At 35.6% G+C, this 16968-nt stretch overlaps 6 protein-coding genes across 6 annotated transcripts in view; 3 read left to right on the top strand and 3 right to left on the bottom strand.

The window, feature by feature from the left end:
* The window catches only part of LOC132913978 (uncharacterized), a 52553-nt gene extending 47368 nt beyond the window's left edge, over positions 1-5185 (bottom strand). Inside the window, exon 1 of the mRNA XM_060972690.1 lies at positions 4737-5185. Coding sequence (XP_060828673.1) covers positions 4737-4847 — 111 coding nt within the window. The 5' untranslated portion in view covers positions 4848-5185. The remainder of the gene's footprint in view (positions 1-4736) is intronic.
* The window catches only part of LOC132913961 (gamma-aminobutyric acid type B receptor subunit 2), a 124911-nt gene that overhangs the window by 7965 nt on the left and 99978 nt on the right, over positions 1-16968 (top strand). The gene's annotated exons all lie outside the window — the stretch shown is intronic.
* LOC132913963 (dipeptidyl peptidase 9) lies at positions 5223-10325 on the top strand. The gene is made up of 10 exons (XM_060972658.1): positions 5223-6444; positions 6544-6678; positions 6763-6925; positions 6999-7240; positions 7318-7629; positions 7706-7992; positions 8090-8418; positions 8480-8731; positions 8805-9077; positions 9200-10325. The coding sequence occupies exons 1-10, from the start codon at positions 6236-6238 to the stop codon at positions 9545-9547; spliced, it is 2550 nt and encodes an 849-aa protein (XP_060828641.1). The 5' UTR covers positions 5223-6235; the 3' UTR covers positions 9548-10325.
* On the bottom strand, positions 10390-11308 carry LOC132913979 (large ribosomal subunit protein mL51). Its single transcript, XM_060972691.1, has 2 exons — positions 11185-11308; positions 10390-10923 (listed from the first exon to the last, which is right to left on the bottom strand). The coding sequence occupies exon 2, from the start codon at positions 10920-10922 to the stop codon at positions 10437-10439; it is 486 nt and encodes a 161-aa protein (XP_060828674.1). The 5' UTR covers position 10923; positions 11185-11308; the 3' UTR covers positions 10390-10436.
* LOC132913976 (tenascin-like) lies at positions 12042-13337 on the bottom strand. The gene is made up of 6 exons (XM_060972687.1): positions 13108-13337; positions 12867-13016; positions 12654-12782; positions 12420-12563; positions 12206-12322; positions 12042-12133 (listed from the first exon to the last, which is right to left on the bottom strand). Exons 1-6 carry the CDS (start codon positions 13184-13186, stop codon positions 12078-12080), a joined length of 675 nt encoding a protein of 224 aa, XP_060828670.1. The 5' UTR covers positions 13187-13337; the 3' UTR covers positions 12042-12077.
* On the top strand, positions 13463-16786 carry LOC132913971 (prion-like-(Q/N-rich) domain-bearing protein 25). The gene is made up of 7 exons (XM_060972680.1): positions 13463-13699; positions 14955-15107; positions 15189-15323; positions 15410-15547; positions 15646-15918; positions 16001-16144; positions 16319-16786. Exons 1-7 carry the CDS (start codon positions 13537-13539, stop codon positions 16390-16392), a joined length of 1080 nt encoding a protein of 359 aa, XP_060828663.1. The 5' UTR covers positions 13463-13536; the 3' UTR covers positions 16393-16786.

Below are 16968 nucleotides of genomic sequence, written 5' to 3'. Positions count from 1 at the left end.
CACAATTGGAAACGAGCAACAGAGTGAAATAAAACGTTATCAACTATTCATTTCTGAAGCGTAAAACTTATTTGTATATTTATTATATTTATTTCTGCCACTACCATTGTTATTACATATATTGCTACATTATAATATCATCGCCATTATTATTATTATGATTATTATTATTATTATTACCATAATTATCGCTATTATCACTCTAATTGTATATACAATGGAATTTAACCAATGTACAACTATATGTTTAAATACTACATTTCCATCGATTAAGTACATATTAATAAGTAAAATTATTCGACGATACTTTTTAAGAGAAAAAAGAAAAAAAAGTAGAAATAACAAATGACATGACAAGAGGTTTCCGAGCACGTCGTTGGTTTATCGAAGGTCCAAAGGAAGCGGAGGAAACCGGGAAGAAAGGAAATCGATATTTGGACCCCCAAGAGTACGCGTTATGTACGCCCCTGTCGGCTAAATTGCGACCGCTCTGGGAAAAGCCTGCCCGGAAATTTCTCCGTGCCCTTGTCGTTGATCCTACCTCCAGAGATATTAGGAAATATCCCGCGGTGCTTGATCGATACACTTTCCGCGGGAAATTCATTTGTCCAATTGAAGTACCTCCCATTTTCGCTACTTTGATCATTTCTCTCTCTTTTATTTTTTTTTTTTTTTTTTTTACCAAAATTAGCTCAACTTTCCTGCTTTAGGTGATTTACATCTCAGACTGACTTTTACCTCTTTATTACGATTTTCCGTGAGACATTCCGAGAATAATATCAGTATCTCGTTATTTAAAAAGTTACGAGTAAAATCTTGTTTCGCTTTGCATCGAAAATGGTGCATTTCGTCGAATAAATTCTATCGAACTCTCTTTTTCATCTGTTAACGTTAAAATCATTTCTGAAAATAACTTGGAGCGCAACGATTAAATAATATTTCCTATCCATATTTAAATACAACGCAGAAAAGCTTTTAGCTCTTACAGGTTCTTCTATAAATTCTATTTTTTTGGAATGGTTTAAAGAAAGCTAGTAATCGACAGCAGCTGCACACGGAATCAGTAGTCCCGAGGCGTACCCTGTGGGAAAACGATGCCCATCGTTATTCGATAACATAAGTTCGTCTCGCGCGTTTTATATCCTTCCCCTTTTATATCCTATTCCATCGATTGATATCGCAACAACACGGAACGGAGCGATATGAGGAGACAACCGGGCATATTTTCACCCCACGGATGCGAATCGAGGGAGCAAAGGACATTTATACGCATCCCTCGTGCCACGCTTGCGATGTGCCGTCCTTCCTAGCCTATCATCGATGTATCGTGTCTTCTCCCATTCCCATTCCTTTTCTTCTCTCCTTTAACCCAGCAGCCGAGTAAAAAATGGATCTATTATACGGACGAAACATGTTATTTCGCGTAATTGACACGTACCATAATCGATATCTCGCGTACGGCGCAACAGAAAGTACGAATAAAGGCATAGCTAGATTAGCGAGCAAACGAAAAAACCTGTAAAAGAGCCATCTCTTTAAAAAGAAAAAAAAGAAGATAAAGAGAGTAGAAAGGCGGAGTAGCTCTTAGTTGGTAGCCTTACCTTTTGTTCTTTGTTCTCGTTCGTCAGTTAGGGGAGGAGTAGCTGCGTCACGAAACCCGGTCACGCGACCCCTACGATCGCGTGGGTAATGATTTTTTATTTATTTATCTTCCGTCCGAAAATATGGGCAACTATCGCTACCACCACGACTACCGAGGAAACTGTGTTTCGATGTCGTAACTGACTGAATTATAGCGATAAAGGTAAGTGAAATTTTTATTACGGTAACGCGCTTCCCGCAACGAAACTTGCCTCTCAACATCGTACACTTTGGAAAGGAAACGAATATTTGCAACGAAAACTGCGTTAGCAAACGATTCATCCGCGTTGAGATAATAGTAACGATGATATCACCGATCGATCGATCGATGTCGCTATTTTTGTCCCGGTTTATCGGTACTTTAGCTAGGCATAAAATTGCATTACTTAAACGGATCAGTGGCCGTAAGTAGTCTCCGTTTGCGGAACGATATTAGCTTAAGGGGGAAGTGGAGCAATTCATAAGGGTGGTTAGCCAGCCTCCTACCCCTTTCCTTGCACAGTCACTCTTCGCGATTTATTGTTCGTTTGTTACCGGATCTAGAACATCGGTCGCAGATTCCATTTTATCGTGATTCCTGAACGATCGAACCACGTTCTACGTGAACGTTTATCTTCTTTGTCACTTTCAGACTAGGAAATATTCTATTCACATACTTAGCTTAACAAGTAACTTCGTAACGGGTAACGAGTTGGACAAACTTCGAAGTTTGTAAGAAGACGTAGCTTAATTCGAATCGTTATTCAACCTCGGATGCAAAAAGATATACAAAAAGATCGCGTGATGCGATATTTCTGCTATCAACGATGTTTCGCTAAATATGACGAAACTCGAATAAAACTGATATCCGCGTTAATATCGTTTTTTAACATTCTACGATTACGAAATTGTTTCTTCCTAACTTGGCTAGGTTGTTCGGAATTTTTCAAACATTTACAGAGGGGCATGAGACCTAGACGTGTCCCTGCTACTCCACCGAAATACACATTCGCAGTAACTTGTTTCAGACTGCTGATAAATAGTTCACTCGTTCGGTAGAGTCGAGACAGGGAGCGGGTGAAGAGGAGGATAGGCAAGAGACACTCTACACGAGTACGAGCGCAAAAGACGAGTGACGGGGTAAAGAGATGTGGAGCTTAAATCTTTGATGCCCTTAGGTTGCTTGGTCGGCTGCTCTGTTCTCTCTCTCCGTTACTTTTCCTCTGTTCTGGCAATACGTGGAACCGCGTGCTAAGAAACGTTGCGAGCAACCAAACTTTTTCCGAGTCTCCAGCCGATAATTTAGAGAAAGAACGACGATGAATGTACGAGAAGAGTTGATAGGATGGCTACGAATGGAAAAAAGGGGGGGAAAAGAAGTGCGCGGAATTACCTCTATACGCCGACCATCTCTGAGATACAGGCGACATCTGACCCTGCAGAAATTTTTATAGCTGGCAAGAAAAAGAGCAAAAAGGAACCAACCTCGTATCTTTGGTTTAGTGCCGCCATCGCTACCGATCTTTTAAAAATAAACAGGCTGATACACGTCGCCTCGTATCTCGTGGTCCGAATTGCGCTTTTACCTCGATTAACACTTGCGTTCCCTTAATTAAAAATCGAAGGTCGTTATGTTTAGGCCGTCATCGGATTAAGTTTTCTTTTAGTAAATAGCTCGATCGGGTCATTGATAAAGATTTTTTTAAATCGTGCTTCGTCACAAATGTATGTCTAACGATAAGGTGTCACAAATGAAGAATAGGAGAACCTGCAAATCTCATCTTCTGACGTAAGATCACGATACAGAAAAAATTGTGATCGTGGGCGTCGATGTAGGTATACAAATTAACTGTAGAAAATATACCGAGAGTCTAAGTATACTCTTGTTTTTCATGCAATGATTTTGTGTTAACGGTATCGATTATGTTTCGGCTAATTTTGTTAATTTTGTACATTACTTCAGTTCCTTCGACTTGTGAATCTTCTGTTTGTCCGTTGTCTTGCGTCGTCTATACTCTGCACGAGTTCTAATTATTTCCACGTGCTTTTCAGTATTAATAATTCATTTTGTTATACTTAGTTCTGTTAAATTTCTTTAGTAACGTCAACATTATAAAATTTATAAATACACGCTCAATGTTGTCTCAATACAGTTCGGTATACTTCCACATAGGAGAAACACCGAATTAAACTGACACAGCAATTATGTTACGAAAATAACCAGCTGTGGAAGCCAAACTCATAAACGTCGACCATCTATGAAAATTTTAGATTATTACTCAACGACCCGTTGTTTAATACCGAATCGATGCATTCGATATTTACGCGAGCTTTTAGGGGTTCGCTCGTAAGCCAAGTATGTATTTCGTGTGAGCGTGCAAAATGAAAGAAATGTTGTATCGACGCACGAAATGGAGGTTAAGAATGTATATTTGTATACATATACATGTATATGTATGTGGGGAAACCGAAGAGGAACTCGATCGAAGTATACCGCATCCGTTCGACTTTCTCGAAATTGAAGCAAATAAAAAGAAGCAAGCGACCCTCTATTTATCAGTTTGCAATACGATACGAACGTGCAAAAGTATTTCTGGAAATAGTGACAACAAGGATATACATATATAGACTAATAAAATAAACGCAATATGTGTGATAAGACCTGGATTTCATATTTTCTTTTTGTACGATTAAATATTCGTATATAGGAGCAACAAATTATTATGAAAATATCTCACTGTTGCTAATTATCAAAAAATAATTATAATCATTATGTATACGATTTCATAAAGAATCCTTGTTTTTCAAATAAGTGATCGATGAACACTCTATACAGTATAACACTTTATAAGTTTGGAAGAGAAACTTTTAATTGCAAATAAAAAAACTTAAAAAGAATATAAATTAAGAGACATTAACGTTCATCTTCACACTTAATTATTCGTACCATGAATTCCCGTACGTGTTAGGTAAAACCAGTCAGTTCCAATTCAACGTTTATTAGAATCAAGTAGCTTAAATATATCTGCCGTTAATTCATTTATCATATAATTACTTTAAGTATAATATTATAATCGTATTCGTAATGATTATGTGAAGCCAATTAATAGTCTTACCGACCAATTTTTCTTGATTTTTTCGGAAGTGAATAAATCAAACTTTACTACAGGCTCGCTGTATGGGCGGCGCATTAGGAAACACAGCGGAACTCTCAAGCGACCTATCATCCTTTCATTTCTGCAATCAACCAAAACTAAATGACATTACGTCTAATAAATACGATAAGAAACTGGTAATAGATTGCTTTAAGTATCGTTAATAACCTGTTTTGAAAGTTTCAATAAAAAGGGAGATCATGACAGTTTTGACGTTATACGAATGTGTGTCGTTAAGGATTGTTTGTTTTTCATTTGTTATCGTAACTTTTGAACGATTTTCTGTTGTGATCGTGTTTGGAACATGAGTTATTGCTGCATAGGACAAACCAATCAATATGTTTGTTAAGCAAACATTTTGAAAAGCATGATGAAACATTTGCGAAGGTTCGATCTTTCGATGAGAAAACATAATAATAATAAAAAAAAGCTATTCCAGTAGGTATAAAAACTAAAGAAAAAAAAAAAAGAACTGGAGGATCGGAGGAGGTGAACATTGAATATTTAATATCAGAACGTACGTGATCTTTAGAACCGTAATTCAAGTCTCGAGAAACGAAGGGAGTCAGAGGCAAACTGGAAAAATAATACAGCGTTAAATGTTTTCTTTTCTTAATCCTGCTTAACGTTTTATATGAAGTAATATTCGTAATAATGTTCTTAACGATGTTATTTCACTGAAATCTTTCTATATTTCTAATAATAGCACTTGTGTGAGAAACAGTGACAGAAAGCGTGCGGTGAGGTTCGATATTCTTATATAATAATACAAATAAATGAAGTGATATTTAAATTTTAACGAGTAAATAACTGTTTTTGAAAGTTATCATTGAGAATCACTGACGTTGAAGAATCCGCGAGTTGTGCATTGAATGTCAGTCGCGATTAGGAGTGAAGGAAGGAGAACGCTACCTGAAGGCGAAGCAGATTAATGAGGAAAGAAAAATTAACGAAAAGATCAAAGCAAACTATGTTTGTTTAATTATTTTTACCATTACTTTCTGTTAAGATAAAACGAGCACTGTCTTGTCGAAAAAGAGACAACAAAGAGAGAAGATCCGTTACCTTCCCCGTGTTTATGATACAGTATATAAGACTTCACGTGTCGTTTTTCCGTGCCAACGGGTGTCTACTCCTGACGACTGCCAATAGATAGGATTGTCACCTATAACTAGTTGCGAATTAGTTATAGGTGACTGAGAATTTTTGGCACTCGTATTTACTAAAACAGATCGAAACTTGTGCTGACGATTTCGCAAAATTAATGTCTTGGTGCTTGTCGAGAGAAGGGGGAGGGAGAGGCCGTGTTTGGGGAGTAGGTGAAAGTGAGAACCATCCACGGACATAACCTAAGAATAAGCTGCATCCGCGGTTGTCGCAGATTTTCTAGTACTTACGACGATGCGGTACCGTTTTTGAAAAATTCTTTGATATGATATTTTCAAAGTACTGTCTTCTTGATGAATGACATCAGAAACGGTGGTAAGAACGGAGAAAATATGGAGACTTGCAACGAAGGGGGCGACCGGATTCTAACTGACATCGATGTAACGCAAAGAAGTTGGTCGGAATTGAGAAGTGTCGTCAGTGATTTACGTAGGAAATTGTCCGGTGTATCGGTAGGCTCTGTGCCTGGATCTATAACGTTTCGATCTTTACCAGACGGGCGGTAAGAGATGCTTCTAAAATAGTAACATAACCCTTACATTATTAAAGTTCTTTATTTTTGTAGTGTATATTTTCTAAATTGTGTGTATCTTCTTTTTAGAACAAGGATATATTTTCTTAGTAGTCCAAGCAATGGATGGGAAACTACGTTACTATTTGTGGACATTGCACATTCAGATCATGCAAATGGTTATCGCCTTCATTGGCAACCCATTATAGAAGCAAATTTTCAAACGTAATGCAATCTCTTTTATTGAAATGAAACAAGGTATTTCTTTTTTAAATCTAATTATATGACTATATGAAAATTTATTTGCAGTGTTTCAAGTACCAAAAGGCTATCGAAAGAAGAACAGTTACTATGGGAAAGGAAAAGATTAGCTACATGGGGTATTACTAGTTATGAGATTCATCTAGACAGTGGAAAATTAGTTTTTCCAGCTGCAAGCAGCCTTTATCAATGTATAGACACAGGATTCATGGTATTTTTCTTTAGAGCTTTCCATTTTTATGTATAATTAGGATAATAAGACATTAAACGTATTTATACATTAGGCTGGACCTCTTTTTCCATCTGAAATTCGTATGTCAACATCAGGTGCAAAACTATGTCCACAAATTTGTCCATGGAATAATGCATTAATTGCTCATACGTGCTCAGGTGACCTGTACCTGTCCCATAGTATCACAGGTTCTTCTGTAAGATTAACTCATGCAAGAAAAGGTAGCAGAAGTTTAGCAAATGACCCTCTCACTGCAGGAACTCCTTCTTACGTAATGCAAGAAGAATTTACTAGGTTGGTGGCATAATGCAGGTTGTAGTATAATGTTTGCTTTATGCAGATATTTTTTATAATATGATACTTTTATTTAGATATATCGGCTATTGGTGGCAGCCGAAATCCAACGATGGTACCTATAGAATAGTATATGAAGAAATCGATGAAAGCGATGTAAAAATATTTTGTTTTCCATCAACATCAAATTCCGAAGATATAGATGAATTCAGGTTTCCCAGGGCTGGTACACCTAATGCCAGGAGTAATCTTAAGATGGTGCAATTTCGATTAACAGAAACGTTACAAATTGTTGATATTGAAATATTAGAACTGCAGTATCCATTGCATATTATGTTTCCATGGATGGAATACATGGTAAGAGTAGGATGGACTCCTGATGCACAATAGTAAGTCGGAAACGTTCTGAATTTGTATTTCACGGTTCGCTTCTATGAATATAACTTAAATATTGTACGAATGTAGTGTTTGGGTGCAGCTGTTGGACAGAAAGCAGCAAAGGTTGGAATTAGTTCTGTTATCGATAGATAATTTTTGCGAACCACCACCCAATGTGTACAATTCAGAAAACCACTTTACACCATCATCTGCGAGTGTTCAAGTAATATATTCTGAACAAAGTTCAATTTGGATTAATGTTAATGATCTCCTTTATTTTCTACCATCCGACGACCCAACGGAAGTAAAACTTATTTGGGGCAGCGAAGAATCGGATTTTAGACACCTATATCTCATTACATCTAGCATAGCAGGTAAAGTAGCAATTACCTACTACTAATTATCTTACCTACCTTAATTACCTACTAAGATTGAAATAATACATTTTTCTCTATATTTCTCTTTCTATAGGTTTAAATAACGAAGTAGAAGAACCATTAGATAAGATGGATAGTATTTTTCTGCAACCTCGAGTTACTTCAAAAATAGCTTTGACCCAAGGAGATTGGGAAGTTTTGGGTAAAAAATTGTGGGTAGACGAAATCAATTCTATCGTTTACTTTTGCGGTTTACGCGAGGGTCCACTAGAACAGCACGTTTATGCTGTATCTCTCCGTCGTCCGCTGGAAGTGAGACTGCTTACCAGGCCGGGTTATAGTCATAATAATATATATTTTAATAAGGAGTGCACAATGCTAGTGACTGTTTACAGCTCCATCAAGACGTTACCAACTTGTCAAGTACGACTCTTTTGTAAGAGTAGACATTAAGCGAATCTTTGTGACAATCAATGTTTTTTAGGTATTTAAAATATCACAATCAGATTGGACAGTAGAAAGTATTTCTCTAACACCTGTGGGTTATTTATTAGAACCATCCGCCTTGGAATCCGAATTATTTTCTCCGGAAATTTATACCTATAAAATATCATCTAATGACACTATTTATTCAATGATCTTTAAACCACACAATTTTCAAATTGGTGTAAAATATCCCACGATATTGAACGTGTATGGTGGTCCTGAAGTACAACTGGTATCGAATACGTTCAAAGTAAGCATTTTAAAGATATAAGTATAAAGCAATAAATTAAATTTTATTTGTTTAATAACTTCGCACATTTCAGGGAATGAGGCATTTAAGAATGCATATGTTAGCTGCTCAAGGCTATTGTGTAGTATTGATCGACTCACGTGGTTCACATCACAGAGGTTTAGTATTTGAAAGCCATTTGCAGCACAGAATGGGATCCGTTGAATTAAACGACCAAGTCGAGGTACTAAAATGGTTAGCGGAAACTACTGGTTACATTGATTTAAATCGCGTAGCAATTCATGGTTGGTCTTATGGAGGATATTTAAGTCTTATGGGCCTAATACAATATCCAGAAATATTTAAGGTATCTTCTTTGATTCGAAAATTTTGAATATACACATACACATACGCATACATATACACATAGTTGTACATATATATATATTTAGAGAAGCAAATTCGACAACCGAAACTTACAATTTTCAGTTAGCTATCGCCGGTGCACCAGTTACTTCTTGGAATTTTTATGATACTGGATATACCGAACGTTACATGGATTTACCACAAGATAATCCTCATGGATATACGTCTGGTTCTGTTTTGACGTATGTGGATAAGTTCCCTGATGAAGAAAATAGATTATTGATCATTCATGGTCTTATAGACGAAAATGTACACTTTTTCCATACAAGTCAATTGATCAATGCTCTTATAAAATCTGGGAAACCATATCAACTGCAAGTTTACCCCAATGAAAGACATAGCCTCAGAAGTTTGGATGCTAGTAAACATTATGAAACTACATTGCTATCATTCTTACAGAATCATTTATAAATTTATTACTCTTATTCAAGTATATAGCTACAGCGATAAATGCTGGTTAAAATATTTCAACAATTTAAGTAACTGCCATTACGTTTATGTACATAGATCAGACAAATTAAAAATTACTTTTCGCATCATTGTGTTCGCGATGGTTTTGCCTAATGCAAATCTTACGTTCTGTATGAAGTCTCCGAAACCACTACTTAAACAGTATTATAATTTTAATACAAAAAGGTTATAATAAAAAACAATTAAATGTTTTATGCATATATGAAGAATAATGTTTCTTTTTCCGTTCATAAAAACAAAAAAAGAACGTATATAAATATTAATATCGATAACACATTCGGGCATACAGCCATCGCGAAACTTATATTAAATGCAATTTGCAACCTTTTTAATGAATGATCATAGATTTTTGAAATTGTAAGACTTATTGTTACTTTTTTAAGAAAATGGACAATACTCGCAGTTTCTCTGTACATATATAAATAAGGGTTATGAGATCTGTATTAATTTTTTTTAGAATTTTCTTCTAACTGTACTTACAAGTGTCGATAGTTATCGTCAGAAATACGTCTGTTTCGTGGCTGTCACCATTTTATGCTTAATTTTGTATATATAAACGAGTAATATCTCCCTCTTTCATCCACATTTCTAAAATATCATAGATGTATATGATAGCAAAGAATTTAGGCGAAAGAGTTTTTACATTATTCCGTAATTAAAAATAAATCATATATCCGACTAACAATTGTTTGTCAATAAATAAATACGTTGTTTTATATTTTGTTACAACGTGTACCATTATTATATCCGAGAGTTTTAATGTTATGAAAATAAAAACAGAATTAGTCTTGCTGCAGTATATAATTATATTTTCTGACTTTGATATACATTACTGTGGTGAGCTGTAAGTTTTAGTCTTTCTGTTTAAATATATGTATAAATGTTTTAGTCTTTTCTGTAATTCTTTCCATTTAGTTGGTCTTGCTATTGGAAGTACACCACGCTTCAACATTTTCTGTTTTCTCAGTAGAACCTGATATTCGTTTCCACTTACGCCTCTTAGCCAAGATGGTACATTATATAAGATTCTAGTAGGATGAATTTTGTCTGAACCCAAAATATCTATATAATCATTTTGACCAAACAATGCTCTCCTTTCAGTCCAAGCATCCTTTGGTCTATATATTGGCATGGGTAATTTCTTATCACTATTGCGAGGTAGTAGTCCTCTCATATCTATAGGATCTTCGTAGCCATAACGCCTCACAAGTGGACCTCTAGCTATCTTGTCTGCATGATAGCGAAATCTAACAGGCATTACTTGTGGAACCCAAATGTTGATAGTTGTACGTATTGTATTCGTAAACCACGACATGCTAGCGAATAATTGATTTAGTTAATACTATAATTATATCTCTCCCTCTCCTAAAGCATTTGTAATATTAGATTTTTGCATTGAACATATATCGTTCAGTTATAAAAATAATTGTAGTTGAATTTTTGCGATGGATATTTTTTTTCGAACAGAATTAACCATTTAAATGGATTACACACAATGCTAAGTAACTGACATAACCTTACTTTCTATATAATACATGTAGTTTTGTAAATAGTATTCCTTATGAAGCAAAATTTACCTTTTAAGAATATATCAATGAGCACATTTAATATTATTTATTTAAGTTTTTTACTTAGAACTTTTATCGTACATTAAATTGTAAATTATACTTTGTTTTCCATAACCTCAATGATATTTATATATCACATATAGTACATTTCAAGCGTTTGATGCTAGTACTACTCTAAATGTGAATGCATATGAGAGTGTCAAGTTCGTAATATATCTCAATTTGAAATTGATATAAAATAGATCTAGCATTCTACATTATATAAATTATCATTTTTAAAAGCTATCTACTAATACTATGTTCGCCAAAATTCAAGAAAGTATTAATGTTAACGTTATTTGACTAGTCAATTAGTAGGTAAGTATAACTACGTATTTTGGTATGAAAATATATGTTTTTGGTTTTGATAAATTTGAAAATGCAGAAATAGAAATCAGTATAGTTTCATAATCGAAATAGAATGTATTAGTAATATTACTATTATTTTGGTATTTGATAAAATGGTAGAGGGAGAATTAAGATATATACTAATAGTGCGTTGAAATAACCAAATTTGCAAATACAAATATGCTCGTATGTCGGAAGATGAATGGAAAGATAATATATCGAATTATAAATTATGTCGCATGAACCGCACACAAATTTGAATTGTACGTCGTATTATTGTGACACATATATATAGCTGATCGTATTTGCCACGATCGATCGCGTGAACGCGTTATAAATCCTAACGTGCGTACGAATTATTCTAACATTTTACTCTCATGTTTTGCAGCTTCACAAATAACTGCTAATATTTGAAAGGAAGAACATATAATGAAATAATTTATTAATTTGGAGAATTATAGTTGGAAATAATAATATGATTTGTTTAGAAAAATGACGTCTATTTGTTAAATCAGTCAGTATATAAAAGGTAGAAGTACCACAAAAATTCCAATAGAAGTGAGCGTAGCACCTGAAAAAAAAGATTCGTCAAAAAGATGAATTTACCAAATTATATTGCGGCATGTAATTAATTTTGATTAACCTCTGCTACAAGTTTCTTGTCCGTTTTTGCAAACACATTGACCGTCTTTGCATTCAAGGTCATGTTTGTTATGGGAGTCTATACATTCATAATCTTCTGTACATAAATTGTATAAAACTGAAAAAGACGTGTATTAATTCATTAAGCTGTCTTTAGTCACGAATCATTTCTACCTAAGCTATGTGATCAAATGAAGCACGATATCGATTCTTACATCGTGTCTGAATACATTTCCCCGTTGCATTGACGAAATGATAAGACGTGATACATTGGCAGCGTCCATTGATGCACATGGCACGATCAAATGTGTCCTGACACTCATCGGTCCTTTGACAAAGATCACCCACTACTAATGGCCCTGAAACGTGTGATCCATTTACATATAGATTGGTCCATGCGGATCACGAAGATGCTCGTAAAAATTTTGCTAATCGTATCTATTACTTACTATTGATACAATTTGAAGAATTATTTATATCTAAAATATACGAATCTTTACATGCGCATATTCCTTGCCTACACACAGCGTTCGTCATCGATGCACATACCGAATCATTCGTGCATGTCAATCCGGCACCTATTATTTAACCCAAATCGACGAATAAATTTTTGAACATATACAGAGTTGTCAGTACACGAGATTTTACAAAGTGATACTCACTAGCGATACACATCGATTTATCAGGAGTAGGCGAGTAATATTGATCGCACTGACAAGTCATGTGTGTAAGACAAAATGCATGTTGAATGCAATTGCGGTCTCTCTCGCATCTCTCGCCGACTTTTGCGTTTCCATATTCCTGTATGCCCACTAAAGAACGTGACAATAGAAATATAGTGAAAAGAATAAGAAGACACACAATTATGTTTCTTATCGAGCGACATTTACTAGCGATACTCACGTTGAAGACACGACAGCGATTGGAAAGTCGCGAAGAATAGAATTAGCTTGAAAAGTTGGTCGTTCATTTTGATATTCATGGCAACTGAGTAAGAAACGATATGGTCTCGTTAGAAAGGTAAGCAACCCACGCCCTTCCGTGATAATCGTTATCTTTCCGCTTATCTACGATATATCGGACTGAGTGAATCATATGGATCGCGCAACAATGAATGTACCGCTTCTTTGAATGTTTGACCGTCTTCATCGTAAAATGGAAGATGGTAAAAGATCGCTACAAATGATTAGCGACTCAGCCGGTAAAACTAGAGAATACACGCAAACACAAAACGGTGTCCGAGCCGGTAGCTGACAAGACAATCAGGATGGTGGGAGAATATGGTTAATTGTAGTTGTACACGGCCTCGCGTTCGTCAGTCGTGTGCTATCGATGCTCGCTCGATCGCGAACCGATACTCGTCAGTTTGCAGCTAAGCCTGTACCATTTCATACTAAGATTCGAACGTCAAGAATGCTTGCTTTCGCATGCAAGAAATATTTGTTCGCCCTGCTGATCGCCGTTATTATACATAGTGCAGTTACCGAGGATATTGGTAAGCTTTGAAATTTCCTTAGATCAATCGATGTCGAGTTTCAGTTAAGTTAAATTAATAAGTTAACTAAGTTAATTTACATCAAATTGATAAGCATATGTTAATCCATATCTCAATCTAGTTTATAATTATAGATATTGCATCGATCGAATAATTATTTCGACAAATTGCTATTGATAGCAACCCTCGTAGTTAATTTGAAATTAATTCGCTGCAATAATGGTATTATTAGCACTGTTCATTGCAATTAGAGCACGTTATATACGTACATTCGAAGGTTTCTAATCACGTATATTTTATGCATGTCGTAATGCTCCCTTTTACCATAATTAAACCTTAGAATCTCCGATGAGTACGATATAAACTTATGTCAAAGAAATTAAAGTGAATGATTTATGAGAAAATATTACAAACGAGGAATCGAGTCTCCATTCATATATTTTATAAAAATCATTCAAATCTCCAAAAACATACTGTGGTTAATCTATAATATTTCTATGAAAAATTACGAATTGCATCATTCTAATCACTCTGCTGGTTTTAGTCTTAAGTTAATCACGGGATGTATACTCGAAACGCGATGCTCTTGAGAAGTAATTAAACAAGAATCAACTGGATGAAAGCTGTTAAACGCGATTCATACCATATCATGTATTCAACATAATTCATATTTGCGTTTTATTTAGATTTTTGTCCTTTGAAAGAATTTTATTTCGATCTATATAATACTCTTCGGGAAAATAAAATCCCGGTAATGTTCAGCAACTGATTTAACGTCGGTTCGTTTAGAACAACCGACGTGTCGACATAATGCTATTGGTTCGGAACAAATACGTGTATTATCTCCGTTCTCGTTACTTGTATACAAACGTTGGCAGGTTCTGTTTCAAAATAAAAACGACCTCTTCATGATACTGAGAAGTTTTACAAGTGATAACACTTCACCATCGATGATTTCAGTTCTTTGACATTTAATTCGTCAAGAAGAGTATTTTCGATTCATTCTTTGAGAATAGCAAATTAAGGAGGACAAGAGGAAAGATAATTAAACGATGTTCAAATAAAATTTCATTTGAATTCCTGCAAACATCTATAATTTTCTAATTTGGTTGTCCTACCTCTTACATACATATACAACATATGTTAGAACGAATGTCTCAATTTTGCTCATCTAATCAATATAAGAAGCATAGGTGAAACATTTTTTCCAGCGGATTACAAAAGTTGTCAAAAATGCAGAATTGACTTTTTACAGATCCGCCCATCCCTTGTGTAAGTGTTCAAACTTGCGTCGACAATTTGAACATAACGAAAGGAGTAACGTGTACAAATGGATATTGCGTGTGCGAGAACGATGGGCAAATGAAGAACTGCTCCAGTAGCAATATACAGCATAACAAAACTACAGGTAGAGTAATATTTTTTGTCGTTTCTCCTTCTTCTATGTAACAATTTGACCAGTAAATGAAAGACATTGCATTCTCTTTAGGGTTCACAATATTCCAGACTTGCAAGATCGATCAGAATTGTGGGGTTAATAACACTATTTGCAACACAACGAAGAGCCAATGCGAATGTCGGAAGGGCTACGTTTTATCAAGTAGCAAAAGAGAATGCCTTAAAAGTAAGAACGATTGGTATACTGAAATGCGAGTTAAACTCGTTCGACATCAATTCAGCGATTGATTTGTTTTTGTTTCAATAATTTAGAAGCTGATGCATTGGATTTTCCGTGCACGGACAACATACAATGCTTGGCATACTTACCGAATACGACGTGCCAAAATAATCAATGTATCTGCATCCCCGGATACCATTTTGTGACAAACGCTTGTTACAAAACGATCGGTAAGACAAAAATTTCCTTCTTTCTTCTGATAATTCAAGAAACCGTCGCTACAAAAATAATCGCGCAAGATGTACCTACAATCGTCTAATATTCACAGATGTGGGAAAATCATGTAACAGATCGGAGGAATGCGCTCACGTGAACGGTGTTATATGTACGGATAGAAATATTTGCGATTGTGCAGAAGCGACTGTGATCAACAAGGATAAAAAAAAATGTTTGCGAGTCGCGGAAGATATCTTGGAAGAATGCGAGGAAGACGTACAGTGTATTGAAAGCTTCCCAAACGCGTCATGCGTTAATCGAACATGTCAGTGTCAGAGTGGATATCATTTCGAAAACACAGAGAAGCAATGTTACAATAACAAGAGTAGGTTTTTCTCAAGAGTATGGTTACGTTTCTTAAAGTCTTCCTTTCCTTGTACTAATGGAGCAATTGCGACGTATTACAGAACTTGGCGAGACCTGCGGGAATACGTACGATTGTTACCAAGAGGAAAATGGAAATGTGACGGAAAAGGCAGTGATATGTGAGAAGAACGTGTGTGTGTGTGCGGAGAATTACGAGAGAAAAGATGATAGATGTGTGAGCGGAGGTAAGAAAAAAGAGACGATGAAACAGATCTCTACACAGATTGAATTTAATTCGATATATAACATAAAAACAAATAGCATAAAATTCGGGAAATCGACAAAAGTGCTCTTGTCATGTTTTCTTATGTACGCTTCATTCGTTACTAATCTTTATTTTTATTATAACTATTTTCTAGGCTCGCATCTTCTACCTGTTCTACCCACTTTCCTCGTGACGATTATTTGTTTCATCTCCTTCAGACTCGACTAAACATTTTCGAGCGATCTAGAAAACGTTACTAGGAAATGTACATGTTCATCAAGAAACGACGTACACGGGAGCAGTTTTGGTATGCAGGCTTCTCGATGACACAGCTGAAACACGACGCGAAATCCAGCACGGAAAGTGAGAAAAAGGTAGCAGAACACAGCGTGGCATTGGATGTCTCCGCGACTGCACAGAGTTACGCGTCGAGTGCATCGAGAGAATAGGCTGGGTGCACCGAGCCGTTTAAAGACTTCCTGCGGCATGCATGCAATTAACGCACTCAAAGCGCGCTACTGCGACTCGTTTTCGTAGCCTCGTCTACCTTATAGGTCATTTCAATACCAAAGAAATGGATACGTTTGCCAACAAGTGGAAATTAAATAATCATCTAACCCAACATCTCGTTTCGTTCAAATTTTACCTCGGTGATTATGGCAATATTTATGAGAAACTGATATTCGAGCATGCGACGTGAAGCATATTATGACTTGTTTAGACGTCAATCGCTCACATTTGGAATCCCGAAACAATTATAAACCAGGGATATAGTAGTGTTTTACTCCTTTTATAACAGCCTTA

The sequence above is a fragment of the Bombus pascuorum genome, chromosome 14, assembly GCF_905332965.1.
Source record: "Bombus pascuorum chromosome 14, iyBomPasc1.1, whole genome shotgun sequence".
Taxonomy (NCBI): Eukaryota; Metazoa; Arthropoda; class Insecta; order Hymenoptera; family Apidae; genus Bombus; species Bombus pascuorum.
Note: the sequence above shows the minus strand (reverse complement) of the source record. Positions and strands in the feature narration are given on the sequence as shown.